Source organism: Trypanosoma cruzi, genomic scaffold, assembly GCF_000209065.1.
Source record: "Trypanosoma cruzi strain CL Brener 1047053516577 genomic scaffold, whole genome shotgun sequence".
Classification (NCBI taxonomy): domain Eukaryota; phylum Euglenozoa; class Kinetoplastea; order Trypanosomatida; family Trypanosomatidae; genus Trypanosoma; species Trypanosoma cruzi.
This window is the reverse complement of record NW_001849203.1, coordinates 7458-33929: the sequence shown is the minus strand read 5'-3', so window position 1 is coordinate 33929 and position 26472 is coordinate 7458. Positions and strand designations below refer to the sequence as shown.

At 47.7% G+C, this 26472-nt stretch overlaps 7 protein-coding genes across 7 annotated transcripts, besides 64 other annotated features; all 7 read right to left on the bottom strand.

Annotated features, from left to right (window-relative positions):
* Positions 1–3762: a sequence feature (heterozygous, non-Esmeraldo-like haplotype).
* Tc00.1047053510007.70 (ATP-dependent zinc metallopeptidase, putative) lies at positions 48–2723 on the bottom strand (the record flags this gene model as incomplete). The annotated part of the gene is made up of 1 exon (XM_806706.1): positions 48–2723. The coding sequence occupies one exon, from the start codon at positions 2721–2723 to the stop codon at positions 48–50; it is 2676 nt and encodes an 891-aa protein (XP_811799.1).
* Positions 2775–2814: a microsatellite.
* Positions 3763–4101: a sequence feature (areas merged during assembly that could not be assigned to a particular haplotype. This can correspond to areas where the two haplotypes were merged or to regions with more than two copies in the genome that were merged during assembly.).
* Positions 4102–4309: a sequence feature (areas merged during assembly that could not be assigned to a particular haplotype. This can correspond to areas where the two haplotypes were merged or to regions with more than two copies in the genome that were merged during assembly.).
* Positions 4310–8244: a sequence feature (areas not merged during assembly with more than two copies in the genome that could not be assigned to a particular haplotype).
* Tc00.1047053510007.60 (hypothetical protein, conserved) lies at positions 4845–6308 on the bottom strand (the record flags this gene model as incomplete). Its single annotated transcript, XM_806705.1, has 1 exon — positions 4845–6308. One exon carries the CDS (start codon positions 6306–6308, stop codon positions 4845–4847), a length of 1464 nt encoding a protein of 487 aa, XP_811798.1.
* Positions 6868–6901: a microsatellite.
* Positions 7270–7298: a microsatellite.
* Positions 7444–7467: a microsatellite.
* Positions 7642–7673: a sequence feature (AT_rich).
* Positions 8039–8063: a microsatellite.
* Positions 8245–9586: a sequence feature (areas merged during assembly that could not be assigned to a particular haplotype. This can correspond to areas where the two haplotypes were merged or to regions with more than two copies in the genome that were merged during assembly.).
* Positions 8253–8273: a microsatellite.
* Positions 8332–8388: a sequence feature (A-rich).
* Positions 8467–8492: a microsatellite.
* Positions 8496–8536: a sequence feature (AT_rich).
* Positions 8588–8609: a sequence feature (AT_rich).
* Positions 8643–8668: a microsatellite.
* Positions 8875–8898: a microsatellite.
* Tc00.1047053510007.50 (hypothetical protein, conserved) lies at positions 9093–11114 on the bottom strand (the record flags this gene model as incomplete). Its single annotated transcript, XM_806704.1, has 1 exon — positions 9093–11114. One exon carries the CDS (start codon positions 11112–11114, stop codon positions 9093–9095), a length of 2022 nt encoding a protein of 673 aa, XP_811797.1.
* Positions 9587–10989: a sequence feature (heterozygous, non-Esmeraldo-like haplotype).
* Positions 10990–11872: a sequence feature (areas merged during assembly that could not be assigned to a particular haplotype. This can correspond to areas where the two haplotypes were merged or to regions with more than two copies in the genome that were merged during assembly.).
* Positions 11873–14173: a sequence feature (heterozygous, non-Esmeraldo-like haplotype).
* Positions 12140–13051, bottom strand: Tc00.1047053510007.40 (hypothetical protein, conserved; the record flags this gene model as incomplete). Its single annotated transcript, XM_806703.1, has 1 exon — positions 12140–13051. One exon carries the CDS (start codon positions 13049–13051, stop codon positions 12140–12142), a length of 912 nt encoding a protein of 303 aa, XP_811796.1.
* Positions 13281–13307: a microsatellite.
* Positions 13684–13714: a microsatellite.
* Positions 13967–14028: a repeat region.
* Positions 14174–14339: a sequence feature (haploid, non-Esmeraldo-like haplotype).
* Positions 14340–18629: a sequence feature (areas not merged during assembly with more than two copies in the genome that could not be assigned to a particular haplotype).
* Positions 14481–14501: a sequence feature (AT_rich).
* Positions 14532–14575: a microsatellite.
* Positions 14578–14602: a microsatellite.
* Positions 14613–14659: a sequence feature (A-rich).
* Positions 15138–15161: a sequence feature (AT_rich).
* Positions 15258–15279: a microsatellite.
* Positions 15287–15307: a microsatellite.
* Positions 15362–15387: a microsatellite.
* Positions 15547–15573: a sequence feature (AT_rich).
* Positions 15796–15845: a sequence feature (AT_rich).
* Positions 15905–15982: a microsatellite.
* Positions 16095–16121: a microsatellite.
* Positions 16223–16263: a sequence feature (AT_rich).
* Positions 16284–16315: a microsatellite.
* Positions 16457–16501: a sequence feature (T-rich).
* Positions 16611–16639: a microsatellite.
* Tc00.1047053510007.30 (RNA-binding protein, putative) lies at positions 16913–19144 on the bottom strand (the record flags this gene model as incomplete). Its single annotated transcript, XM_806702.1, has 1 exon — positions 16913–19144. One exon carries the CDS (start codon positions 19142–19144, stop codon positions 16913–16915), a length of 2232 nt encoding a protein of 743 aa, XP_811795.1.
* Positions 17488–17527: a sequence feature (GA-rich).
* Positions 18630–26472: a sequence feature (heterozygous, non-Esmeraldo-like haplotype).
* Positions 19154–19173: a microsatellite.
* Positions 19186–19214: a microsatellite.
* Positions 19438–19500: a microsatellite.
* Positions 19667–19697: a microsatellite.
* Positions 19742–19810: a sequence feature (A-rich).
* Positions 20064–20092: a microsatellite.
* Positions 20294–20316: a microsatellite.
* Positions 20340–20362: a microsatellite.
* Positions 20420–20449: a microsatellite.
* Positions 20538–20590: a microsatellite.
* Positions 20733–20774: a sequence feature (CT-rich).
* Positions 20819–20852: a sequence feature (AT_rich).
* Positions 21802–21835: a microsatellite.
* Positions 21964–21991: a sequence feature (AT_rich).
* Positions 22426–22470: a microsatellite.
* On the bottom strand, positions 22671–23930 carry Tc00.1047053510007.20 (hypothetical protein, conserved; the record flags this gene model as incomplete). Its single annotated transcript, XM_806701.1, has 1 exon — positions 22671–23930. The coding sequence occupies one exon, from the start codon at positions 23928–23930 to the stop codon at positions 22671–22673; it is 1260 nt and encodes a 419-aa protein (XP_811794.1).
* Positions 23940–24069: a sequence feature (T-rich).
* Positions 24219–24246: a microsatellite.
* Positions 24296–24320: a microsatellite.
* Positions 24754–24778: a sequence feature (AT_rich).
* Positions 24859–24887: a microsatellite.
* Tc00.1047053510007.10 (hypothetical protein, conserved) lies at positions 25159–26472 on the bottom strand (the record flags this gene model as incomplete). The annotated part of the gene is made up of 1 exon (XM_806700.1): positions 25159–26472. A coding segment is annotated over one exon (1314 nt), but the record flags the coding sequence as incomplete, so codon positions are not given.

Sequence of the window (26472 nt, the reverse complement as noted above, 5' to 3'; positions counted from 1 at the left end):
GTTCCTGCGGCCCAACTCACTCTCTTTCTCTCACTCTCAATTAACTTCTACGAATTCTTCTTTCGGTCCGAAAGTCTGGAGCTCCGCACACCAAAGTAGCCCACAACGTCATCGTACGTGAGCACCTCCTTCCGCAGCAGATGTCTGGCAAGCGTCTCCATCTCTGTCTTCTTGGAGAGCAAAAGCTTGTACGTGGACTCGTAGACCTCATCCACAAGCTTCTTGGCCTCCACGTCCAACTCATTTGAGACCTTTGGGCCAAACGGCTTCACAAAACGTGTGCCGTGTGTGCCGGGCGCAGGATACACCGGCCGCTGCGCAAAGGAGCTCACGTATTGATACGCCATGTGCGTCACTTTTCGCAGATCGTCGGAGGCACCTGTTGACAAATGGTTAAAAAATATCTTCTCCGCCACACGACCGCCAAGCGTCACGCTGATGGAGTCGCGAACCTCCGTCGCCGTGCGCATGCGATTTTCGTTCGGCAGGTACTGCGCATAGCCGAGGGCGGAGCCGCCGCGTGGAACTATAGAAACCTTCATGAGCGGTTCTGCTCGGTTGAGGAACCATCCCGCCACTGCATGCCCCGCCTCGTGGTGGGCGACGACCTCCCGCTCGAATGGTGTCAGCACGCGGCTGCGGTGCTCAATGCCGGCGAGCACACGATCAATGGAACGCTCAAGATGAGAGATGTCAACAAACTCGCACGCCTCGCGAGCAGCAAGAATCGCCCCCTCGTTGCATACGTTGGCGATGTCGGCGCCAACAAAGCCGGGACAGAGACTACTCAAACGTTCCGCATAGGTGCTAATGAGCGCGCGTTCCCTCTCGCTCTTCTTTGCCAAGAGGGAACGGAAGTCAAACGAGGCATGACCCGAAAGGCCCTCTTCTTCCTTTAGACTTTGCCTCTCCTCGTCCAGCTCCTGCTGCAGCTGACTGATGGTGAGCGCCGATTCTTTAACATTTGGAGTTGCAGCCGCAGTCGCTGTCGATGTCGACGAAGAGGCCGTGCTGCTGGAAGAGTCCTTTACTGTCGTGGATGCGTTGGGATCGTCCCCCGCACCCACAGCCGTGTCGTCGATTGCGGTGCATCCCTTCACTTGCGTTGCAGGATGTTCAGCGCTGTCCTCTCGGCCAGCTGTCGTCGTGGCGGCGTCAGCCGATGAATCCATCGCTTCAGTCCCCGCGGGATCACCCGTCTCCTTCAAGAGCCGCAGAGCGCTAAGGTGCACCTTGAAAATATCAATCCTCTCCGAGATGACAGGCATGTCGACATAAATAATGCGATCAAACCTGCCAGGACGGATCAGTGCAGGATCCAGCATCTCTTGCGCCACATTACTGGAAGCGAGAATCATTAAATCACCTCGTTTTCCCGAACTGAAGCCGTCCAGTTGGGTAAGGAGCTCATTCAGTGTGTGCTCCTGCTCCTGCTTCTCGCCGTGACCCGCCCCACTTCGTTTGAGGCCGATGGCGTCAATCTCGTCAATGTAAACAATACAGCGCTGTTTCTTCGCCGTCTCAAAGAGCTGCCGCACACGCAGCGCGCCCATGCCAACATAAAGCTCGACAAAATCCGAGCCACAGACAGGGATAAAACCCACCCCGCTCTCCCCTGCCACCGCCTTGGCCAAGAGGGTTTTTCCCGTGCCTGGCGGGCCAAGCAGGAGAGCACCTGTCGGTATCTTCGCGCCCAGCGCCGTGTAGCGCTCAGGCTGCCGCAGAAAATCAACCACCTCAGTAATCTCTTTCTTTGGCTCCTTCATTCCCGCAATGTCGTGAAACCGTGTGTTGGATGTACGCTCCACACGAAACACCATGTCCTTCACTTTCTGTGACTTCTTTCCTGCATCCACGGTGGCCGCAAGCGACTTTCCAATCGAGTTGGAAAGAATCATGACAAAAACGGGAAAAAATACAAACGGAATCACCCACGCAAAGACGCCCAATCCCACAAGAACGTGCTCCGCTAGTGGCGTTCCCTTCATAACAACATCAAACCCGGCAGAGTTCGTGCCATCATTCGGCTCCTTCTTCGACTGCTGCTTATTCACCTTGGCGGTGATACATGCCGCACGCAGCATCTCAAGCTTCTCCTGCGTGTGCTGGTCATCCACCAGGCCCAGGTAAACTTTCGCCTCTTCCATATAAACCTGCGCATAGTTTTGGTAGAGATGAATGCTCTCAATAATGTCCGCGTGCTTCATAAGTGAGGCCCATCCTGTAGGCTTCCCTGACGGCTGTGCAAGTCGGTAGAGCACATACGAAAGCAGGAACATAAAAAGCACAAACAGAACGGAGCGTTCCACTAATGAATCTTCGTTGCCATTATCCTCTGCTGTGGCGGCGAAGTCATCGGACTCTCCTTCGGAATCATTTTTGCCGTCCCCGGCCGTAGGCCCTTTGCCACCCGGCTGTGCAGAGCGGAGAACGTGGGGAACGGTAGCTGCGCCCCCATCACGTGTCAAGCGTAAATTCCTCCAGCACCCCGCCATATTCCTCAATGACGGAAAAAGTGCCAGCATCTTCCGCACGCCCTGTTGGGAAAAGAGAAGGCGGTCGATGCGTCTCCTCTCCCTCCTATTGGTCTGCGGTATCATCTCCGGGCCCCCAAAGCCTCGCTGTGATACCGCTGTGCCCGGTGGCAGTGCAGGAAAAAGACGCCAAGACTCCTGCTGGCATCCGCGCGGAAACAGACGCATGCCAAGTCGCCTGTAAAACATGAAATCGCCGCGCCACAAAATACCCCTTAAACACCTCTCTCAATATATATATGCGTGTGTGTGTGTGTGTGTGTGTGTGTGTGTGTGTGTGAAACAGACATAAAAGAAGAATTAAAAAACAATAAAAAGACTGGCAAAAGTTCTGTAGTTTCCGACAACACACACACACACACTTTTGTCGTCATCATCTCGTATCATTTTTTCGTTTATTATTGTCGTTCCGTCAAGAAGCCCAGCAGCCCCGCCAAACAGCGCAATGCATGTCTTCATACACAAAGAAGTGAGAACAAAAGACATCTGAAAAGATCGCCAAAAGTCACCCTCACACCGAATGCACGGCCCTCAACTTTCCAAATCCCCTCCCACTCAAAACGCATGGAAAAAATAAAAATAAAAATGCCCATATGGCTTAATTATTCCTAATGCATATATATATTAACAGATTCGCATGAAAAACGCAACAACACCCACACAAAGACGGAGAAACTTAAAACTACGCCGCTGCTGCTGCTGCTGTTACGCCTTTCTGTTAGAAATAAAATGTATCTTCTCCTTCTCCAGAAATAGGCCGTACGTTGCATAGGGCCACCCAAAACTTGGGCCCGCCACACGGCAGGAATCACGATGCCAAGAAGGCCGCTTGCCACTTCCTGTTCCCTGCGCACAAGATCAATGTTACACGCAGCTAATCTCACCCTCAACACCGTCCTCCGTCCCGTTGACAGTCAATTCATTGCCAAAGACACGATGCGCTTGTAGAGGAAAAATGTTCATTAAAAAGGCGCATGTCACACTTGGAGAGACATCCATCCCAGGAGTATGCCAAGGCAAAGCACTCGTCGAAATACACGTGAAAACGCAAAACGGCACGTGCTCAGAGAGAAAAAAAATAATAAACGGGGGAGGGAGAATCATTAAACCCTAAAAACCCTCCGTGCCGCAACTCTTGTCATGCATATATTGTCATTTCCATCGGATCGCCAAAATTATTCAAATGAATTCAGGATGGATGTGCCAATTCTACCGTCTCTGCTGCGGTCCAGGCAGAAAAATCCCGCACCCATGGAAGATGTCATTTGAAAAGGAGCAGTCATTTCCTCCACGGCTGCTGTGATTGCTTCGGGGACAAAAGCCGGGTGGTCTGAAGATACTATGGACAGTTGATGCCCTCCCCCACATACCTCTATCGTCTTCTCGCGGAGTCCCACCCCTTTTTATGTGTGTGTATATTTTCTGCCTTTTAGCCAAACCCTTAAATGTCGCTTGCCGCATGTACTCTCCTCCCTCTGCACAATGCAAAGCGGTTATTGTCAATGGCTTCAGTGAACATTCTTGCTGTCGCACGCAGGACGCCCGCCCCCTTTTAGGCCATTAAACCGGATTTCTTCGCAGACTTCCGCACATCCTAGTAAACAAATCAGCCGTAACAAAGAAACGGCGGTCTGTCCTGCAGCCCTCGCATCCAATCGCCCCTCACAAAACGCCGCATCATCACCATCATGGCGCTTTTTGTTGCCACAACTCAGAGATGCGAAACCGTCACACGCGGCACTCATATCCTCCAACGCATTCTGCATTTATTTCATTACCGCTCATGTTGCTGCTGCACCGCATCTCCCAAACCGCTGCAGGGACCTCAAAAGGAGGAGTTGTACCCTCACGCTTCCCGAAATCGCACACAATCCCTACTGCATCAACGGCAGCCCAGAGAAAAGCAGACAAACAGACAGACGCCTAATCCCCACCCACCTGCCATACATGCACAACGTAGAAAAAGAAAAGGGAAAAGGAAAAAAGGCGGTAAAAACAAAAAAAAAAGTAAAGGAATGTCTTTTTTTAAAAAATTCACCCGTCATTAAAATCAAATGCACACCCCTCGCTCTTTCACACGCATCGTATTTTTATCCAAAGGGCGAAGGAGATGCGTAAACCCCGCCAGTTTTCATGGAAGGTTTTTTGCACACCCGCCACCGGCAAATTTATATCCCTGCGGTGCACATGACGGTACGATCATACGGGAAATTTTTTTTTAAGCAAAAAAAAAGGGGGAGGGAAAGGCGCAACGAAGAAATAAAAATAAAAAGGCAAAATAAGCCATTTGCCATTGACCATTAAAAAAGTCTAGCACTTGCATACCTTTGATTTTCTACCGGCCGATCCATCGCCACCGCCGCCAGCACGACGGCCACCACCATAACACCGCGATAAATTCACCTTGGACGCTTTTTTGCTCTTCTGATGCCGAGAGTTCCGTGACTCTGCAGCGGCCATTCTTGCGGTGTCTTCTGCACGTTTAAATCGATCTTCAATTTCCCGCTGAAAGTCACCCGAATCAGCGCTGCTGTACTCCGTCGTTCTCCGACACTCATCCTCGTCCTTGTTGCTATGTAACAGTAAATTGGAATTATTTCCTTCCCTTTTAGCCGATAGAGGACCCAATTGACGGGATCCTCGTAAGAGGGTTTGAGAAACCAGGGGCGGTGACGCGGGCTCTTCACTATAAATGGAACTCGTGTGGCTATCATACCGGTTTTTATCTTCCAATGAGTTCTCCTCTAAAGCCGCAGCGCACTCACGAACGGAGGGATTCAGTGCCACCTCACACGCCTTTAAACTTTTGGAAGGAGGCATGTCATAGGGGTCGGCATGTTTCTCAGTGACATGAGGATCCTTTGTGTCCTTGTTGTGGGCAGCGTTGCTGTCATTGCCTTCGCTCGTAGAATCGCCCGCCTTCGTTGGTGACACTTCCGTCGCCGCGAGGGATGCCGCAGCTGTCGTATCAACAGCAGAAGTGGTGATATGCCCTTTGGGAAGCACGGAGTATTGTAGCTGTGCCCCCGCTTCACCTGTCACAGGCTGCAACTCTTCGATTTCCTCCCCGCCATGCACTTTAAGCAAAGCCTGGCATAAGGAATGCAGCAATCCACTCACGCCAATATTTGTGACGGCACTCGCCTCGTGGTAGACGATATCCGGCAGTGCGTCCAAGAGTCCCAATTGAACATCACACTGCGTCACAAACTCCGGCTCATGGCTTGATAATTCCTTCTCCTTCGATGTCAACAGGAGGTCCGTCTTGTTCCCGACCACAATCACACTCCGCTGGTCCAAGTCCGGGTTGTAGCGAGCGGCCGTGCTCAGGTGCGTCGAGAGCAGCGAGTCCAGGCTGCGTCGATCGCTCACGTCAAATACGGCCATCAAGGCAGATGCGTTGCGGTGTGTTGTGGCATGTACCGCGGCGTACCGCTCCAGCCCCGCCGTGTCCCAAAACTGCAGCCGCACATGTTGACCACCACGCACATTTCGCACCACACGTGAGAAAAAATCCGTGCCGACTGTCGGCGTCACAGACCGGCAGGGGTCACTCGCAGCGGGAGGCTCCTCCGCCAGCGTTACGGCCGCGTCATCCCCTCGCTGTGTGTAGGGCACACTAAGAAGTCGTTTTACAAGTGACGTTTTGCCCACGCCATAGTCGCCCACTACGACAACTTTGAACACAAACTCCAACTCTTCGTTCAACTCCGTTCCGGTGCTCTCGTCGCACGTGGCCGTAGCCGTCTCCGTCCTGGTCATCTCCTCGTACATCCCCGTAGATGCCGATGAATTTCTACGCCTCCCCGCAGTGTACGCACGGAAAGAAGAACTCTGCCTGTGGCCGCTCCTTCTCCTCCCACCTCGTATCACCACGAGCGGGCAGAGCTGCAACACCGCCGCCCTCCTGAAGTGTCCCCCCTGTCTTTATATCTATACCCCTCCCTTTTGCCTCTGTTATTTTCAGGGACGCCGTGTGTGACTGGCGCCAAAAAAAAAAAAGGTGCAAAAAATAAAAATAAAAAAGCATAAAAGGACCCCCACAAAAACTACCCAGCCGGGTCTGTAGAGCCACGCCAAATGCCACAGCGCCCCACAACACCCCCTTGCAAAAAAAAAAGTGTGACAATGGAAGTGCGTGGACCCTGCCACTCCGTAAAATGCACCGTCGTGCCGCTGCCGACACAAACAAAAAGCGCATCGACGCGCATAAAAAAATTGGGGAATTGGGGAAGGGGAAGCACTAAACAATAAAAAAAACATATACTTTGAAATCCCCCGCGCTGCGCAGCAGCAACAGACAAACTATCCACCACCCGTCGGACACACACACAGAGAGAGAGAGAGAGAGAGAAAGGGGAAGAGAGGCATACTGAACATCGTAATACACAAATTGGGCCGCGGCATTTGACTACGACAGAGACGATAGCGCGGATGGTTGGAGAGGCGACATGTTCCCTCCGCAACGGAGTCCCGACTCATTTATGCAAAAAAAAAAAATGCAAAAAAAACATGGCGGGGTGTAAAAATACAACAATCGGGAATAAATCACATCCACAGCGCAGGAAGTAAACCGACACCCTTATCCACCCACCCACTCACCCACATCCAAAAAAAAAAAGCAACTGGATGTGTGAGAATGCGGTGAGGTTCATGCGGTTTGCCTTCCCTTCATTCATAAAGAAAGTATCCATACACAATGCCCTCCATATCTCCCTCTCTCTCCCTCTCCCTCTGTGTGTTTGTGTGTGTTTGTGTGTGTGTCCGCCTCCACATGCATCCTGGTGGCTGGAGCAGCACGCATAACCCTCCCATCATCGCCAACGTGCGGTGTGTATTTGAGGATTATCCTCTCAACAAAACAAACAAACAGCAACAACAATAAAGAAAAAGATAACCAAAGGGGAGGCACACACACACACACACACACACAATGGACTCTATCATCCCACAAGAAACCAACAGCAAAACCCAACCACTGAACGCAAACACAATTACACACATAAATATAAATAACAAAAGGGGGACGCAACAACAACAAAAGAAAAAATATATATATTGACCGGGTTCATCGCAACAAAACGCCCTTGAATCTCCATAAGAAAACAATAAAATATATATTTAGATATATATATATATCCTCCCCTTCCTCCTCCTTTTGTTGTTGTCTTCTTTTCTGCCCCTCTCTGTCCTGTTGTCATCCTACACAACTCGTTTCGTTATTATTTCACCGTTTTCTTTTTTTTATTGTTTTATTTTCAAATAAAATGTTGTTGTTTAACTCCCCTTCTGTAGCCACTTGCCACCTGCAGTCTGCATGCCTCTGTTTGATATAAACTCCCCCCCTCCCTCCTTCTCTTTAGTGCCCAGATAAACACATCGAAAAAAAAAAAGCAAAGAAGAAAATAAAAGAGAGACATTTATTTATTTTTATGCACGTGCTTCCATCTTCAAAATATTTTTAAAAGAAAATCCATTTCGCCTATCCAAAAGCAAAAATAATATTTTATTTTTATTTTTATTATTATTATTTGTGGCAATTGTTCTGTTTGTTTGTTCTGTTTACACCGTCACGGACGACCCCCCTCTTCCCACATGTACACAATGACCCCCTCTCCATTTATAGAGCACCCCCCATGTACTTGTGGGTGCAATGTGCATGCATGCATGCGTGCTTGTACTCCCCTTCGCATATGTGTCCTTCACATTACCACTGAAAACAACAACAACAACAACAACCCCCAAAGGAAAAAAAAAAAAGAAAGCACGTGTGCCATTTTTATTCCTAAATTCAACGTTTTTTTTTTTTTTTGGTTTTTTGGTTTTTTATTTTTCCCTCTCGTTTGTTTCTCTTCATGCCCTCCTCATTTTCTCAGCAACAAAAATGAAGGGCAATGACAGTAATAAAATTAACGAAGACAATAAACCGCAGTCCTCCTCCTCCTCCTCCTCCTCCTCGTCATAAATAATAAAAAGTAATAAAAAGTAATAAAAATAAAAATGAACAAATCATCGTTTTCCCCCAAACACATCTCAGTCACATCCATCCATCCAAATATAAATATAAATATAAATGCATACATGTGTGCGAGTCCATATATATGTATGCATACACACACACACACACACACACAGAGAGAGAGAGAGAGGCAGAGAGATACAAATGTAAGAAAACAAGGAAACACATATATTTATATATCCATCCGTCTAATGTGGATGTATTTATTGTTATATCATGAATTTTAAAAACCCGACGGATGGTTTGCCACGTATTCGTTGATTTCAGGTACAATTTTGCCCCCTTCACCACAAACACCACCTCCTCGACTGTTTTCCGTTTAAAAAAAAAACAAAAAAAAAAAAACATTTATTTATTCATTTGCGTCTCTCTCTCTCTCTCTCTTTTTTTCCTTTATTATTTCCCCTCTCCCCTACACGTGGGTATATGTAAACGGCTGCCAATAGCAGTGGCCCATACATACACACATGAATACATATATATATTAATCCTTCTTTGCCGTAGAAGTGAAGTCACACGAGGATCGGACCGCGTCGCATTTAATCCCATCGTGAAAAGAACGAGAAGCCGAAGCATCCAACGTTGACAACGCGGTATGGCTGCGTCTCCTCATCGCCGTTGTCCTCCATAATGGGCTCGAGCGCCCCCGGCATCCATGCTTGCAGCTGCGGTGAAGTGCCCTTCGGGCTGCTGGCGATGTTGTCTGGACCCTCCGCTGGCACCGTCTGACGTAGCGCCGCCCTTCCGAGGCAAATTTGAAGCAACTTCCGTTTCTTTCGATTCCAACTGACATGAGCCCGAACATCCGCGTCCTGCGCGCCCCACCAGTCGATAGGAACATGCGTCATCGCATCCCTCCTTATGTTGACCGACGTGAGTGTGGCGTCTACAGGATTTGTGAGAACTAGTTGCTGCTCGCATTCCTTCCCGTTGTGCTCGGTAGTCTCATCTCCATTGGCGGTATCGTCATGCTGCATGCCGGCAGCCGTATCCGGAGTACCAGAATCACTAATACTGCTACTACTAGTCATTGTCATCGTGTTGGTGGCGGTGACTGTGGGAACAGGGGATGACATGAGCACGGCGGCTGTATTCATGCGCTTCCAACATAAATGCAGCCACTGTTCCACCTCCCGCACTCCCATCTGCAACTCATGTTGCCGCTCAAAGAGCTCCATAGAGTGCAGAAGCGTGGCAGCAAAGCCAACACTCCCCACCGATCCAGTACCTCCATCACAAAGATAGTTCTGAACATTCCCAAAAAGAGTCTCCCACTTGTGGATAAACTCATATGTGTAGTACTCGTAGTCAAAAGTACCAGAAGAAAAATAGGCGTAATACCTGTTTTTGGTAATATCCATCAGATCGTTGTCATCCCCATTCCCCATGGTAACCCCAGCCGCCTGTAGGTACAAAGGCACGTAGTTCACATAGAGCTGAGCTAAACGAAAATAAAGTTTCCAGGCGTGCCGCATAGATTCTGCAAGAAGCCACAAAAGTGCTATTTTCTGCTGTGACCTCTGTGCCAAAACCACACGTTCAATGTACTTCCGTGAATTAAGCTCGTAGCACCGTGCCCTCCTTTGGTTGGTGTTTTCTGAAGCCACAACGGCGGACGTATCCACGACTGTGCCCTCCTGCACCGATGACACTAATGTTTTATCCCGACGCCTGTAATAAGCATACAAGAAATTCATATCTTGAATGTCGATTGCGTCATCCCCCTCAATGAAGCTGCTGTCATCTTCCGTTTCCTCTTCGGATATCCCAAGTGTGTTTGCCAACCCGCAGATGTCAACGCCCTCTTCGGGTTCCGCCTCGTGATACGCCAACACGTCCCTACCAAATGTAACGAACTGTGATGATGACGACAATACATGAGACGTCGCATCCGGCGAAAGGGCACTGAGACGACGTTGTTCCTCCTCCAACAACGCCTCTTCATCCCGCTGAAGTTCTTTTTTCTGCCGAGCCTCCATTTTCATCTGCTCGGCTTTTGTCTGCTTCAGCTTCTGACGATCTGGAAAGGAATCGACAGGTAGGGATGAAGAAATCGTCGACAACGAAACGCCCAGCGCGGCTTCCGGATTTGTGTTCATGCGGCGTGTGTCCGTTACCGTCCAACGCACAGATGAAGTCGCTCCATCACTGGCGGGAATCAACGACCCCAATTGCAGCGCCACATCTTTATCCACATGTTCAGTGCGTTGTAAAGGCCCCGCAAAGACACTCCTCGTGATTGTCAAAGACCCACCCTTCCCACTGCTGACAACAGGGGTGGGCGCATTGCTCAACTCCGCCCCTGACCTCAAGTTGGAGAGGGCGCCACTGCTGGAGGCGTCTGCCGCGCCCTTCTTTCTGACAGAAAAGGCCTGCGGGTCCTTGTCGGGCAGCTCAGGCGCACACAACAACAGTCGCCAAAAGGGAAGATAACCCGCAAAGGAGTCTGCCTTGGGAAGGCAAGGTGAAAGCGTGGTGTCACCATCCTCCTGCGGCGTGTCCGTAGAGAGACGCTTCCGTGCGCCGCGCCACGAAAAGAGCAGCTGCGCAAGAGTCACCATGATCCAACTAGCACGTGATATCTTCTTCTTCTTTCTCTTGTTATGCACCACACACACGTACACAGTAATCGTACAAATGTATGTGTATATGTGTGCAGATAACTGCCAGCGGTGGTGGTGGTGGTTTTCTTCCTTTCCCCGCTAGGCCGTCCAAAACTCCTTCTCACACTCGTCAATTGAGGGCAGTTGAGGTCCGCGGCAGCAGGAGGGAATAAAGGTAGGGAAGAAGCCTTGCAACCCACAGACGCAAAGGCGACGGAAAAAAATATGCTCCAAATCAATACCCTCCAATCGCCCCGCCCTCCCTCTCCCTCTCTCCGCCACTTGTGGCTGCAACCCTTTCAATAAAAGAAATAAGAGTCCAATTGCCGCCAGGCACTCTAAAAACACTGCAGGGTCAAAAACAAGAAAAAGGAAATGGGAAAAAAAAAAAAACATTGAATGTATGCATGCATCTAAAATAAGCGATGCAGCAGCAAAAGGTCACGAGCAAAAGAAAAACATATATATATATATATATACAACAAACAAAGTAGGATAGTAACTGATAGAAAAGGGAATATTCTACAAGCTCCCAGACACAAAACCTCACAAAACGAGGGGGGGGGCAACACATACACGCATACAAGTCCCTTCCATAACGGCAGCCCAATTCCTCGTGTATAAATTTACTTCGTTCGCACCCATCCTTTCGGGTGGTAGGAAATATCGCACGGGGACGTCAGCAGTAAACATTCTGTAGAGGCATAACCCCCCCCCCCCCCCCCTTTTGTAGTGTGGCGTGTCAGTTGTCCATTCCTTATTCCAGTAGAGTCGAAAACATACATCTGAACCCAAAAGAACCTCAGGCAGACACGCACAAAAATACAGAAAAAAAAAAAAACTAAAAAAAAAGAGCTGCCACTTTCTCGAAATCCCAGCAACATACAACAGCCATCGAATCCTTCTAAATAAATTCCAGGAACATCTCTGTAGCCCGCCCCGTAAGGAAAAAAAAAAAAAAGGAGGACGGGGCGGTGTGGAGTCTATTCACTCTTCGTGTGGCCATCACACATGGCAGCTGTTTTCCCTTTCCTACGTCGTCTCAGCAGGAATCCAGCAGTAAGTATCACCAGGAGGATAACTGGAACCATAAGCGTCATGTTGAACGCTCTCCACGATTCAAATGACAAAAAGTGGTGTTGCTTTTCTCCTGTTTGTTGCTTTTTGGCCAGCCGTTCAATTGCTTGCCGCCGCATCTCCTCTTCCTGGACAATACTTTGAACAGCGGAAGGCGTACATATACGTTGGTGCTCGCAGAATGCGCCAGCCTCGCCAAGTTGATGCGTCTCCTTGCCTTCTGTCCATGACTCTTCGTCGGAATTCTTACTGGCAGGTAGCAGTGCCGCGAATGCTCTCTGGGCCAGTGGCTCATTCACCTCCTCCAGCACGGCGTCGCACAAGGCATCAACAGCGTCCCGCACCGCTCTTCTTGAGCCAAACAAGTCATCTTCATGCAATCGCAGTTGTTTCCCCTTTTCCTCCGCATTGTCCGTCTCGGCAGTAACAAGCCCCAGCCTGTTATTTTCCACGCGATGAATTTCATGAACTCGGCGGCAGAGACCGTCCACAGCATCGTGCATCTTCACAACAAGACGCTGCCGTGCACCTGCACGAACCGCATCGCTGTCCTTTCGCCCTGTCTGTGACGACAGCGTGTGTAGGCCGCCCACAGCCGGCAGCATGACATCCTCGCGAAAAAGAGTGGCCAGCGCCACGCAGGTGCGGCAGCGGTACTCCTGCTCGATAGCGGCCGCCTCAAATTTCGAGCTGTCGCCATGCCCCAGCGCCACTCCGCACACATGCGGGGCGAGGAGCAAAACAAGAAGCCACAAAAAACCCAGCGATGACAAGACGCCACGGAGCACCCGCCACGCCCTCCACGTTGCCCGCACCATTACACCGCGATCTAACCACCCGTTACGGCCGGCAGGTCCGCCGCGTGTATGCGTAAATATACACACAAAAGGCCGTAGAGGTGAAAATCCACAAAAGCTCCAAAAAAAGAAAAAAAAAATAGGAGTAAAAAAACACAAAACATCCGGAAGCCCGTAATAAATGCGGTGGAAAGGGGAGCCAAAGAAAAAAGTGCCTCTCCTTCAAACACACAAACACACACACGTGTCGAAATAAAAAAAAATAAAATAAAACAAACAAACAAACAAAACAAAAAGCGCACACATAAATACTCCAAAATAATTAAAAAAAAAACATGTAAACATTACACTGGCGGCCTCCATAAGAAGGCAACAGATCACAATAATGCGTGAATGCTAACAAATTCATACAACCACAAAATAATTTCAAAAATGCATAACAAATTGTGACAATTACCGCCATCCTACACGTTATTCATGTGCATTCTCCTTGTGGCTTCATCAATAGATAGAAATAAATAAATATATTTACCACCAATCACAATAATAAGGCAGCTCTCCTACACGCTCCGATACTGCAACTATGTGTATTCCTCTAAACGCTCCTCTTCATGCCAATGTAAAGTGGGAGACTGTTGTTGTTGTTGTTGCCTTGTGTGTGTGTGTGTGTGTGTGTGTGTGTGTACATGTATTTATGACTGCGCATGAGTGAATAATGGGTGAATGCACGTCAATCAACCAACGTATGAGTCTCTCCATATCACATGAGCGGCAATGGGATGGCACACTTGTGTGTGTACATGTGCACGGAGCACTACCGTCAAAAAAATCACGTGAATTGCCGCAGCCAAAAAAAGGAAAAAAAAAAACAAGCAGCACGCACACCAAAACCAAAAAGAAAGAAAAAAGTCACAAACGCACACACAACAAAAACAATTTCTTTCTTTCTCTCTCCTTCTCTTTCTCTTTGTTTTTTCCTTCCCCCCCCCCCCCCTCCCACGCACAATTGCAGGCATCCCACCACACACGTGTGAATGACATCGTGCGTCAATACAAGTGGATGTAAGGACTCTGTGAGTATCCTCCGGCGTTCGTGCACCAAAAATTAAATAAACAAAAATGCAAAAGTAGAAGTAAAGAAAAACAAAAAGAGGTTTCATGCCTCTCCCCCAACAACCAGCACAAATAAACAACAGTTGCGTACATTTGAAAAAAGAAAAAAAAAATGGGTAAACACGTCAGAGAAGCAAACTTCTTGTTGTTTTGAAAGGCACATCACACCCCGTTGACGCATACGTCTACACCGCAACCCCCCTGTTGTGTCCACTTCGTCCTCACAAAAAACACTACCAACACCACCACCTCCATAAATACTCACGACGGGTGTCACTGCAGACAACAACAACAATAATAATAATATCCGTAAAGGTGTGCAATGTACGCATGCATGTAAATATAAATATATTTAATTCTTAAATCTCCCCTAACATACATTTATATTCCTCCCTCCCTCCCTCCCTCCCTCCCTCCCTCCCTCCCTCTCTCGATATCTATGTATGTATGTATGTATGTTTTCTGTTAGTTTCTCTTCTTTTTTTTTTTTATCTCTCTTTGTTTTGTTTCCTTTCTGTGTGTGTGTGTGTCACTCCTCGCGTTGAGTAGGCGGTGCCCCTTCACACCACATGTCTTCTCCCCTCTCTATCCCTCCTTTTTTTTTTTCCGGCACCACCATCATTACCGCCTTTCCATTTCATATGTGAACACCCACCACCACCAAAGAGGCATTGCGGAAAGGAGACACACAAGAGCACATGCACACTCCCTTCGTGTGCCAATCTATACATGTGCCCTCCCCCCTTCTTTTTTTATCCAACGTGTGCGTGGCGTCCATAAACATCCCCCTTTCCTTTCGCCTCATCACCACGACTCACTTTATTTTCATCTGTTCCTGTTGCATTTGTTTAAATAAACAAAAAAAAAAAAAACGGGATGGGGGTAAATTAAAAAACACAATTCCTACTTGTGAATGCAGTGGAGGCATGACGTCTCCTCCGCTACCTCCGTCACCTCCGCCTCATCCCCCCATCACTGCCAAAGACTTCTGCTCATTTATTTATATATTTATTTATATGTAGTGTGTGTGTGTCTTTTCTCGTTTCCCCTCCCCTTCCTTTCCCCGTCACAATCCCCACGGAAATCAATACTCATGCACGTACAAACTTCTCCCTTGTTTGTTTGTTTGTTTGTTTAACAACAAAATAAATAAATAAATAAATATTATTTTTTCCCCGTTATTTTCTCTCTCTTCTCCTTCTCCCTAACCCCCGTAGTACCACCACCACCACCACCACCACCACTCCCCCCTAAAGCAGAATCCTTGCCGGTCCTATGAATTCACTACAAATACAAAAGGGCCATGCACACACACACACATGTACGTACGTGCATATTTATATTTATATTTCCCCCTTTTTTTCTGTTTCCCACGTGTGTGCAGCCACCCCAACGACGCATACATTAATATATATAATATATAATATATACTGCGTAAATACCCCAGGAAAAAAAAACAAGAAAAAAAAAGAAGCACACATATCCATCGCCTATATCACTACCAATAAAACAGGTACACAATACCATTATTTCTATGACCCATATTTTGCCCCCCCCCCCCGGTTCCCTTTTCCTCCTCTTCCATCCTTCTTTTTTCATAACAATAAATATCATCCCACTTCCCATTTATTACATAAACCAGTTATGTAATGAAAATATTAATAATAATTTATTATTTATAATTTATTATTTTATTTTTTATCGTTCCTATCCTAATTGTACTTCTACAATTTCATAGCATCATATAAATAAATTAAATAAATATAAATATAAATATAAATATATCCATGTGTATGTATTGTAGGTGCATGCATGCATACATACGGACATATTTATATATTTCGGTACTAATAACAGTCAAAAACAGTCATCGTGTGGATGTGTAAACATCCCTTCGGCACACACACACGCACACGCACACTCTCTATATATTTATTTATTACTTTCCTTTTTTGTTTGTTTGTTTGTTTGTTTGTTTTCTTTTAATTCTTTTACCCTTTCGTCTCCCACAGTACTCCCCTCCCCTTTTATTTCTTCCCTTCCCTCCTTTGCGGGCAGTGATGGCATGGAAACGGATACAAAATATAAAATTAATAAAATAAAATTGAAAAAAAAAAAAAGGGAACCATCACCGCCAGCCAAAAAGAGAAGAAAAGAAAAAAAAAAAAAAAAGATACCAAAAAACCGAGTAAACTGACAAATTACTACCTGAAATGTGAGAAAAAAAAAAAAAAAGTTATATGCATGCATACCTCTATATATAGAGATATATAGAGAGATATATGGAGGTATTGAGGTATGGACACAACAAAGAAAGAAAAGCCAAAGCAAAAACAAGGACAAAAATAAAAATAAAAAAAAGAGAGACAGAAAGAGAGAGAAATATAAAGACGGAAGAACAAAAAAAACAAACAAACAAACAAAGAACTACATTTACAGCTACACAGACTCAACTGGAAATGGCATTTATATATATATATATATATATGCATGTATGCAGCTGCGTGTAGACATCCCTAAAACGCCCACAACATACAGGCAGAGAAAACAAAAAAAACAAAAAAAGAAGGAAAGAGAAAGAGGAAGAGTCACTGATGTGTGAACGAATATGCCTCAACTCCTTTTCATTACAAACCGCTGGGCAAATGCAAATATTCCCCCCCCCCTTCAGTGCTTTTTTTCTTTATTATTCTCCACAAGTCTTGCCTTCTCCTTTTAATGTTTCATACTTCTTGTATTAAACATTCATTCCCTCACCGTTCCGGCCATTCAACAAAATTGCCATGGCGCATCACCTCTCGGCCGCGGAAAAAAGCGCACCATGTGATTTGGCAGAAGGGAAGACCAGAATACATCGTCCGACATCGTCTCGCTGAGATTGAGGGATTCAAAAAAGACCTTCACAAAGTTGCGATCCTCCACTTGTGGGAAAAGAACAGGCCGAAGACGATGCAAACCACCGTCAAGGAGGGTCTGCTCCAACTCCGGTAAGGTGGCACCAAATACCTCCTTTGAGCGGGTCGACGCAAGAACGTACACACAGCGCGTCACCACCGGTTGCACCAACTCCATAGAAAGGCCAATGGCAAGAAGTATATTCAGTACATAGGCATGAAGGTTCATACCACGTTCATGACTCTGCTCTTTATGCACCCCTAGCCTCTCCAGTGAGGTGTCATGCTCCTCCAACGGCAGAACTCCCAGGGCGGCATTCACAACAGCGGCCTCATTCTCGTCCTCTCCGCCAAAATTTATTTCACCAAAAAAGTCAAATGCCTGGGAAATGGGATTAAATGTGCAGGATGTCTCCTCATTTGCAGAGAGATCAGAGCCAATAGGCAAAACCTCCTCCTCCTTCTGCTCCTCTTTCTCATTCTTCTCCCCATTTGCTTGTATTCCTGAAGACTCACACACGGCGTGTGTCCTGGCAAGAGAAGCAGGTCCGGCAGGAGCAGTTGAGGGACATGTTCTCTGAGCCTTCTTCACGGGTATGGAGCTGCAGCACATAACCACACTGTGAATTGAAGACAGACACTCCTCATTTTTTCCCTTCTGAAGATAAAGAAAAGAAAGAAAAAAGTGCGCTAGTACACGCAGCTGCGTGAGGCGTTGCGTTGTCTCTTCGTCGTCGTCTTCTTCCTCTGTTCCTCCGTTTTTCACCAACGTGTTCACTGTCCCCTTTGGCACCTCTAGCCGAGCAACGCGAAAAATGTGACCGTCCAAGACGCTGAGAAGCGCACGAAGTGAACCCACCGCGTCGTAGAATTTATCCCCGGTAGCAAAAAAAGTCTGGGCGTCGCGTATGGAACTCAGTACCAAAGCCTTTCCCCGTGCAACTGTGGGATCTTGCGGAATTGAGGGTAACGGAAAATTTGGTTCAAACCCAAGTGGGACCGCTGTGAATGGAGGCATAAACTGGGGCGAGTTCTTCCCGTCGTGTGACATGGCGCCATCGCTACGCTCATCGTAATTGCTGCCGATGCCCAAACGATTCGGTAATCGCATCTGTTGAGTGGGGTGCGGGTAGGGAGGTGGTGTACGAACGCATTCACCGGAAACAATGCCATTTCCATGCGTAGCCGATACATGTAAAGGAGGCGTAATCCCTGCAGGTTCCTCATCTGAATTTGAAAGGGATTGTGAACGGTATCCTCCGGCCAATGCGGGGGGACACATCAAGGCTGCGGGGCCCTCTTGTGCTTTCGGGTAATGCCGTGGTGCCGGTGTATGCCAGATGCCATTGATATCTCTCACCTCGTAACCACGAGGGGTATAACTGTTTTTATTGCCTATACTTGAAGGAAATTGTAAGTTTCTCTGAGCAGCCAACATTTCGGACTCTTTTCGCTTGAGGTTATAGTAACTATCCACAGCCTCCTTCAGGGTGCGGTAGGCAAAGTTCCCGGAACCAAATATGCATTTCATATTTGTCGCTGGATCCGCGTCATGAAAGACACGATCTACAATCGCTTGTTTGGCGGTGTCGCACTTCAGTCGTAGTGGTGGCTTTCCGGAACCATTTGGCATCTCCATGCCGCTGCGTTGCAACATCCTTTCCGCACCACGACAATCGGCAAACTCAACAAAGCCATATATCCAGTTTTGTGTCACGGTGAAGTTGCCGCAGAGGCGCACACGCAGAAATTCCCCACACTCTGAGCATAGCGCAGCCAACTCTCCCTGCAGCATGCCACTTGGGAGGAAACGCAAATGTACAGTTCGTGCAAGAAGATCCGTGTCTGCAGCCTCCTCCTCCACAAGCCGCTGCCGCTCCTCCTTTGAAAGTGCCTTAAAGTCCCGGTGTTGACGTTTGGAGAAGTTTTCGTAGTTGCTCGGCCCGTGATACGTGAAGGGGTATCGTAACGTCGGCTCCACCTCCGTGTCTCTCGCCAGCGCAAATGGCGGTGGGGCCGTGTTGTGTTCGTCCGACGGCGTGTGGCCCGTGGGGGTAGAAAAGTTTTTGTTCACCATGTGAACCGCCTGCCTTGGCCTCCTCCCCATTAAAACCAAATGTATGTATGTATGTATGTCCCCCTCCCTTTTCTTTCTCTTTCTCTCTCTCTCTCTTTCTTTGCTGTGCCGTTACTGTCCTCCTGTCTCCTTGCTCCCGGTTACTGTGAATTTCACACCTGTTGGTTCTTTGTGTATGCGTGTATCGTGTGATGGCCAATTTTTTTTCCTTTTTCACTTGACACGCTTCTCTTCTTCTCCCCGTAAACAACTGCAATGAGTAGATGCTTCCAGTCGTCGTCGTCGAATGGCCACCAACCCACCTCCCTTGTTTGCTTGTTTGCTGTGTGTGTGTCTGTGTGTGTGTGTGTTTTCTGTGTATCAATGTGTCTGTGTGTGTATGTGTGCTTCCGTAGCGAATGCGGTCGGTATACCTACTTGGGTGTGTGTCTTTCCCCTCCTCCCCCCCACTCCACTCCCTTCTCCCCCTTATCACTTTCTCTTGTCTTTTTTACCGCCCTCACTTCTTCCTCTTTTTTTCCTCTTCGGCTGCTGCTGCTGCTGCTTCTTTACTCTCTTCTCTTCTCTTCTCTTCTATTCTTTTATTTTTCCCTTTTTTTTTTTTTGGAAAAAAAAATACTTCGCTTATTTTTTCTTTTAATTTTTTTCTTCACCACTTTTTTTTTTCTTCGTGTTTTTTTCTTTTCTTTTTTTTTTGAGTTTTGTGCCTTCGTGTCGCCTGCGGCCCTGCGCTCGGGATCTCCGTTTACTCTCGCGCAGCCGCGTCCCAAAAGGGGGAGTCGCAGACAAAACAAAACAAACAAAAAAAAAAAAAGGAGAAGAGAAGCGGGCGGCTGCAAAGAGGGGCGGAAGACACACACACGCCGGTGGCAGTCAATACATTTAAATCAGAAAGTGGAGGAGTGGCGGTGGGAAAAGTAAAATATTCCCGCAGCCACTTTTCCTCCTCTTTTTTTTTTTTTCTTCTTTTTTTTTTTTCTGCTCGCGTCCCGCTGCCGCCCGTTGGCGCTGCGATGCGTCCACGCAGAAAAGAACTCCCGTCCGCGGGGGACGCCCCTCACAAAACACGCCGGCAGAAGCGGCAACGAAAAGGGTGCAGGCGGCCTCCGTCTGTCTGTGCGGGAATAAAAGAAAAGAAGAAGACATGCGGGCCACACAACACCCTCCACTCCCCCCTTTAAAAAAGAAAAAAAAAAAAAAAAGGCAGGGATGCAGCCACAGAAGCAAAAATAAAAATAAAAATAAAAAAAAGAGGTGAGAAACACACAAATAAAAAAGAGAAAACAAAATCACATGTATGCATTTAACATAACAAAACAAAACAAAAAAAACAAACATTTTTTTTTTTATAAGAAAACAGCAACAACAACAAAAAAAAAGAAAAGAAAAAAGCCTTCACTCTCACACAGAAGTACAAATGCCAATACATAAATATATATATATATGTGTGTGTGTATCCATTTATATATGAATACAATGAGGGGAGTAACACAAGACATTTATGTCCCGTGCAAAACAGTTGTGCTGCACTCGTGCCACTGACCCAAATACACACTGTTTGTAATGTATGATATTCCATTGCATGTGGTGTCGTGTGTGTATGTGTAAAAAAAAAAAAAGAAGAAGGAGGAGGAGAAGGAGGGGGTGGTGGGAGGGGAGGGCAATCCTTCTCATTTTCTATTCATGCATGCACTCTTTCTCTAGTAATATAAAATACATATTTTTATTTAATATTTATCTTCTTCCTCTTCTTTCTCTTATTATTATTTATTACGGCAACAGTTTTATGTTCGTTTGGCTGAATGCACAACACCTACCACCCACCCACCCACCCCCTTTCCTCCTCTTAGTTTGTTCTCATGCAACCCTCACTCCCTCCCACGCCCACACGTACACGCTAACTTTTCTCCCGTCCCCTCCCCCTTTTTTTGGAAGAGGAGGAAGGTCGAGGGTGTTGGGTGTCCCCACGTACGTTCGTTCCCAGCCCCCCGCAGTCACACCTGCCCTCGCCAAAAACACAACCATACAAATGTCCATAATAATAACAACAAAAAAAAAACTGCCAAATATAAATGCACGGCAGGGTGAGAAGGGAAAAAAGAGAGAAACCGGAGGACCACGCACATCACACCACAATGAGAGAAAAATAAGAGCCCTGTTGTATTCAACTTCAACACAATCTTCATTTTCATTTTCATTCTTTTTATTTTCGTTTTGTTTTGTTTTGCCTTTCGAATTAGTGGAGAAATTATTCCGTGCTGTTGCCTCCGTGGAAGTAAAGTGAACGGCGCAAAAAAAAAAAAAAAAGCCCCAACAACCCCGTGCAGCAGCCACCATTTCGTCGTGTCCCTCACAGTAACAACACACGCACCCTCACACAAATAGCCGTCTGAACGCATGTACGCATGGATGTCTACTGCGAGAAAAGGGAATTGCACCCTTACTCCCGCCCAGTAAGCACCGGCGGATTGTGACCGGGAACACACACAAAAAAGGAAAAAAGAAAAAAGAAGAGCAGAGCTTGATTCAACTTCCAAAGTAAACAAATAAAGAAAAGAAAAGAAAAAGAAGGGAGGAGGGATATAGAGAAAAACCAACGCCTCAACTTACCCCCGTGTCCATTTCCCCTCTCATTCCTTCTTATTCTCAATGTGCGTGGGTCGAGCCCCTCTAATTTTGAATTTGTTTTTTTTTTTGTTTTTTTTTGTTTTGTTTTGTTTTTTTGTGGCAGGGAGGGCGTCCGCGTTTTATTGACGCCCGCACTTTCCTCCTCCACATTTCATCCTTCTCTTTCCTCCTCCACGACACAGTCCGCAATTCACATGCACAATTCAATCTACTCCTGCGCGTTTTTTTTTATTTATTTTTTGTTTATTTGTTCCTTCCATTTTATTTGTCTCCCCCTTTCCGTCGAAGCCGCGCAGTTGAGTGCGTGTGGGTGGGTGTCCGTTTCGGTGGAGCGGGACGTGATGGTTGGCTCCCCTGCAACACGCACCCACACCGGCGTCAACTGAAGAAAAGGGGACAACAACCATTTAAAAAAAAAAAAAGGGAAAAAAGGAAATTCACTCGTATATATATATTACACACGTTCATTAGGCAGCTTTATAGTCAACGGTGCAGAGAGTGTCAGTAAAGATGGCCACGCGCTCTGCATGCGTTCCCTGTAACTGTGGTGCAGCGGGCCGTACCCCCTTTTCAGTCGGCACGTGAATTTGTTCCCAACGGTGAGGCGTGCATCGTTCACCCCGCAAGTCCCCTCATCCCCTTTCCGCCCGCAGCTCATCATCCACAGTGTGGAGAAGCATTCCTTTTCTTTTTCCTCTTTTCTTTTTTTTTCTTTTTTTTTTTTTTTTGCTGCTGGTGCCGTCAAGTCACCCGCACGCTGCCGCTCAGCAAATACATCGTCGCACTCCCGTTAACAACCAATGACAGCAACCGCCGGGTTCTTCATCAAAAACAGCATCACCACCCCCTTTTGCACCCCATACCACGGAGTGAATGTCTATTGAGCTCTCCCCCTCCTCAATGATATGCTTGAACGTCCTCTAAAACTTTAGCTTTTCTTTGCAAGCATGAGCGTTGTAGATAATCTGCGGCCCGGCGGGCACGATGCATGACGTCTCGGCGGTTGATGTGCGGACGTCCCTCTAATACCACGCGCCATACCATGACGCAAAAGCCCGTCGGACTTTTTGGGTTGTTGCATTGCATGCAAAGCGGTATTTGGCGTAACAGCCCTAGGCTTTTCTTTTTCGATGCGCCTTGCACGTAACTCGGCTGTGGCTAGTCGTGGGGCGGAAGCAACGACGGTGCGATAATACATCTGCCTTGCCCTCGTCATTGTGTCATGTTGATCCTGCAACTCCTTCATAAACCGGCGTGATCGCGCATGAAAGTGGCCGCCTGGGACAGAGGTGGGGGTTTGTTTGGAGGTCAAGTGCTCACGATCCCGGGAAAGGCTGTAGCCTGACGTGCCTACGGCAGGCGAAAGACGCGCGCCCTGCACATTCCTGCCGTCGTCCAGCGACTTTCCACATCGATTTGGTGATACCTCTCGTTGTCTCAGAAACTTGGAAAGGTTCTGACGTGGCATTGGCATCACCGTCTCAGAGGCACGTCTCATCGAATTGGACTCATGTTCCCCCACCTCCACCTCCACCGCATTCAGAGAGCGCGGCTCGGCAGTCGCACCCACAGGACAGCCAAGCTGCATGGGCGGCTGGACGATGAGAGGAGCCTTACCCTGCCCGACCTTCATCATGATTTCATTCCCCGCAGAGCCGCGGCCACTACTCGCCTTGCCGTTCGCTTCTTTCGTCTCAGTGGGAAAAGGCAGCTCCTCGCCCCTCTTGGCTTCCGGTGTGACTACACGACAGCCCTCATCGGGGCTGTACAAATGCGTGACGTACTCCGTCGCTGTGAGAAATGTCTGACCGCAGCCCGCACAGAGAAAACGACTGCCTGGGCATGCATTCATCAAATGCTCTCGCATGTCAAACGGGGAAAATGAAGCCCCACAGCCAAGACACGGCGTCATTTTTGTACGCTTGCTGCACGTGTACGCGGCGTGTGCGCCCAACTTTGCCGCCTCTACCCCCACGCCGCAGTCCGGGCAGCTCACTATTTCTTGACCGCAGCGCATGATGTGCGCAGCGGAACCCAGACGACGACAGTAGGGGCATGTTCTAATGGACGCGGGCAGAAGCGACCTTTTGGCTACGGATGTCTCCTTCGATGGAGCGGAGGACTCCCCACCGGTGGTTCCGCTGGCCGCCGTGTCCGAGTAATGTTTCTTCATTTCACTTCCCCGCATCCCCCTCCTAACAAAAAACACACAAAAAAAAAGAATGACAAACTAGTGAAAAAGAAAGAGAGAAATGAGGAGACAACAAAAGAAAAAATGAGGCATGCAAAAAGTCGTAGGGAAAAAAAAACACACAAAAAAATACAAACGCTGCCCTCCGTACACACCCACGCACCGGGCCACAGACATGAAAATCGCAGGCAGGCAGCCAAAACAAAAAAAGAGCGGATGGTGCAACTTCACTTCCGCATTTGAATGCCCAAAGGGCAAGAATCAAACCGTTATACGGCCACACGCAAAAAAATAAATAAATAAATAAATAAATCATAAACGCGCACTTCTCGTGTTTTTTTTTTTACCTTCACCTGTTATTTCCCCCCCCCCCCCCCCCCCTCCTCCTGCCGCAATGCCTCATGTGTGCAGTAATCCCACATGACTTTCTCGACGCTCATGCAGCAAAACTATTTTTTTTTTGTGGGGAGGGGGGGGGAATTTATTATGGCATGACGCACTAAGCCCCTGTTAATGGCCGATCGCCTGTCGACCGTCCCTGCGCTCAGAGAAGACCTCCTCCCATGCATCGCCGCCTTGGAAGCACAAACATTAACAGCGGACACTGGCAGAATAGAGAGAAAAGTTGTGTTGGTCCAATAGCCGTAAAACGTTTGAAAGTTTACACCGACGTGCTTCACTCGTATTTGTGTGTCTCCGTGAGTGTTCTCCATAAAAATTATAAGGGCGCATGCAACTCCAGCCCATACGCAATTTTGTGGGGAGCTCCTCCGGAGGCATTCCAATCATTTGAATCTCCTCGTGACGCATGTACGAAAAGAAAAATAAAAAATAAAAAATAAAATCCGTTAAGAAACAAATATTTCCTTTGAGTCCATTCATTTAAAATAAATGTGAATACAAAGAGGGCCATAAAGTCATCGACATAAATAAATAAATAAATAAATAAATAAAAATGTCAAAGTCCACACATAATAAAAGTATTTTAAGCTGCAAGAAACAACAATACCAACAAAAGTAAGCCTTCTTCTCTTTCTTATTATTGTTCTTCCTGTGATCAACTGGGGGGAGGGGGGGCAAAAAGGAAGAAAAGAAAAAAAAACCGGATTTGTTTTATTTATGAAAACATTCGGCAAAAACGATAAAATTGCAATTCAAAATAAAAAAAGAAACACCGTTTCTTTCATGTCTTGTTTTTGTTTTGTTTTGTTTTTCTTACGGTCGTTCATGTTTTGGGCGTAAAATCAAATGGGCCCCCCTTCACTCTTGCGGGCGGCTCATTGCGCCAGGGACGCCAAATTGCCCCACGCCTGTATACATTGCCTGCGTTCCGGCCTTTCGGGAGAGCAATGCGGGGTCTCTCGGCCGGGGTGCTCGCATGTGCGTCAAGAAATTCTCCTGAAATTGCCGCGGCGTCATCTACACGACGTCGCAGCGGCAAAAATCCAAAGCGGTACAACGTGTACGAAAGGGAGTAACACTTTGGGAGCAGTGCGGTGAGTTCGTCGCCCTCTTCAATGTCCTCCACGGCCCGAATAACAGCGCAGCGGGTTCCACGTCCCGCAGTTCCCTCATGCTCCGCGGCAGGCGGAAATTCTACGGTCACCTCCGTGTTGGCCACCCCACCTGGGGGATGCTGCAGCATGTCCAGCACCGGCACCACAGACGCAATGGTGTGAGGATCAAATTCATTCACAGCGGCACGTTTATGATCAATCACACCAAAAACGCGATCCAGGAGAGTCCATCTAACACTGCTGACAAGGCGTGTCCATGCGTCCTCCTCTACTTGCATCCGTTTGCGCTCCGTACAAATGCGTTCAAACGGTTCCACGTTCTTTCTTATGGGAAAAAAGCGCTGACGTGACAATACAAAGCGAAAGGCCCAAGTCAGATCCTCCATAGAAGGGGGTGGCTGTCGATATTGGCCGTTGCCGTCGTGAGAAAATGCCTTTAGGTCCTCTCGGTACTCATGTGAACCGCTGGCCGTAGAATCAGGAAATGACGGGCATGTTGCTTCAATCATCTGCGCAATTTCGTGCTCCTTTAACCACTTTTGATGAATCTGTCGCAACCAGTGCGAGTAACGCCCACAGTGATCGCTGTACTCCAGGTGCGTCGCTGGGTCCAAGACACCGTGGTGAAGCTCGCGAATAAAATCATCATCAAATGGGGAAATAAGTCGCAGATACGGATAGAGTGGGCTGCACGGTCCTTCTGCCCTCTCGCAGGCAAGAAACATCGCGCAATGCACCTGATCCACAAACAAAGGGTGCGGTACGGGATCAAATGCGGTCTTTCTTAAACCCACAATGGACTCTATTGTCGCATAGGAAGGAACCCCGCGGCGTTGCGCAGCCAACGAATGACGCTGAAGAGTCTCGGAATTCAGGACAAGACCCCATGGAGCCAAAGCATGCGTGGCAGAGTTAACAGATTCCCCATCGAAATCGTCGTAATCAGTAGACGCATCGGTAAGGGGAACTGCCAAAATCACATCTCCCGCCTTAAATCCCTTGCGTGCGATTAAACCGCGTGT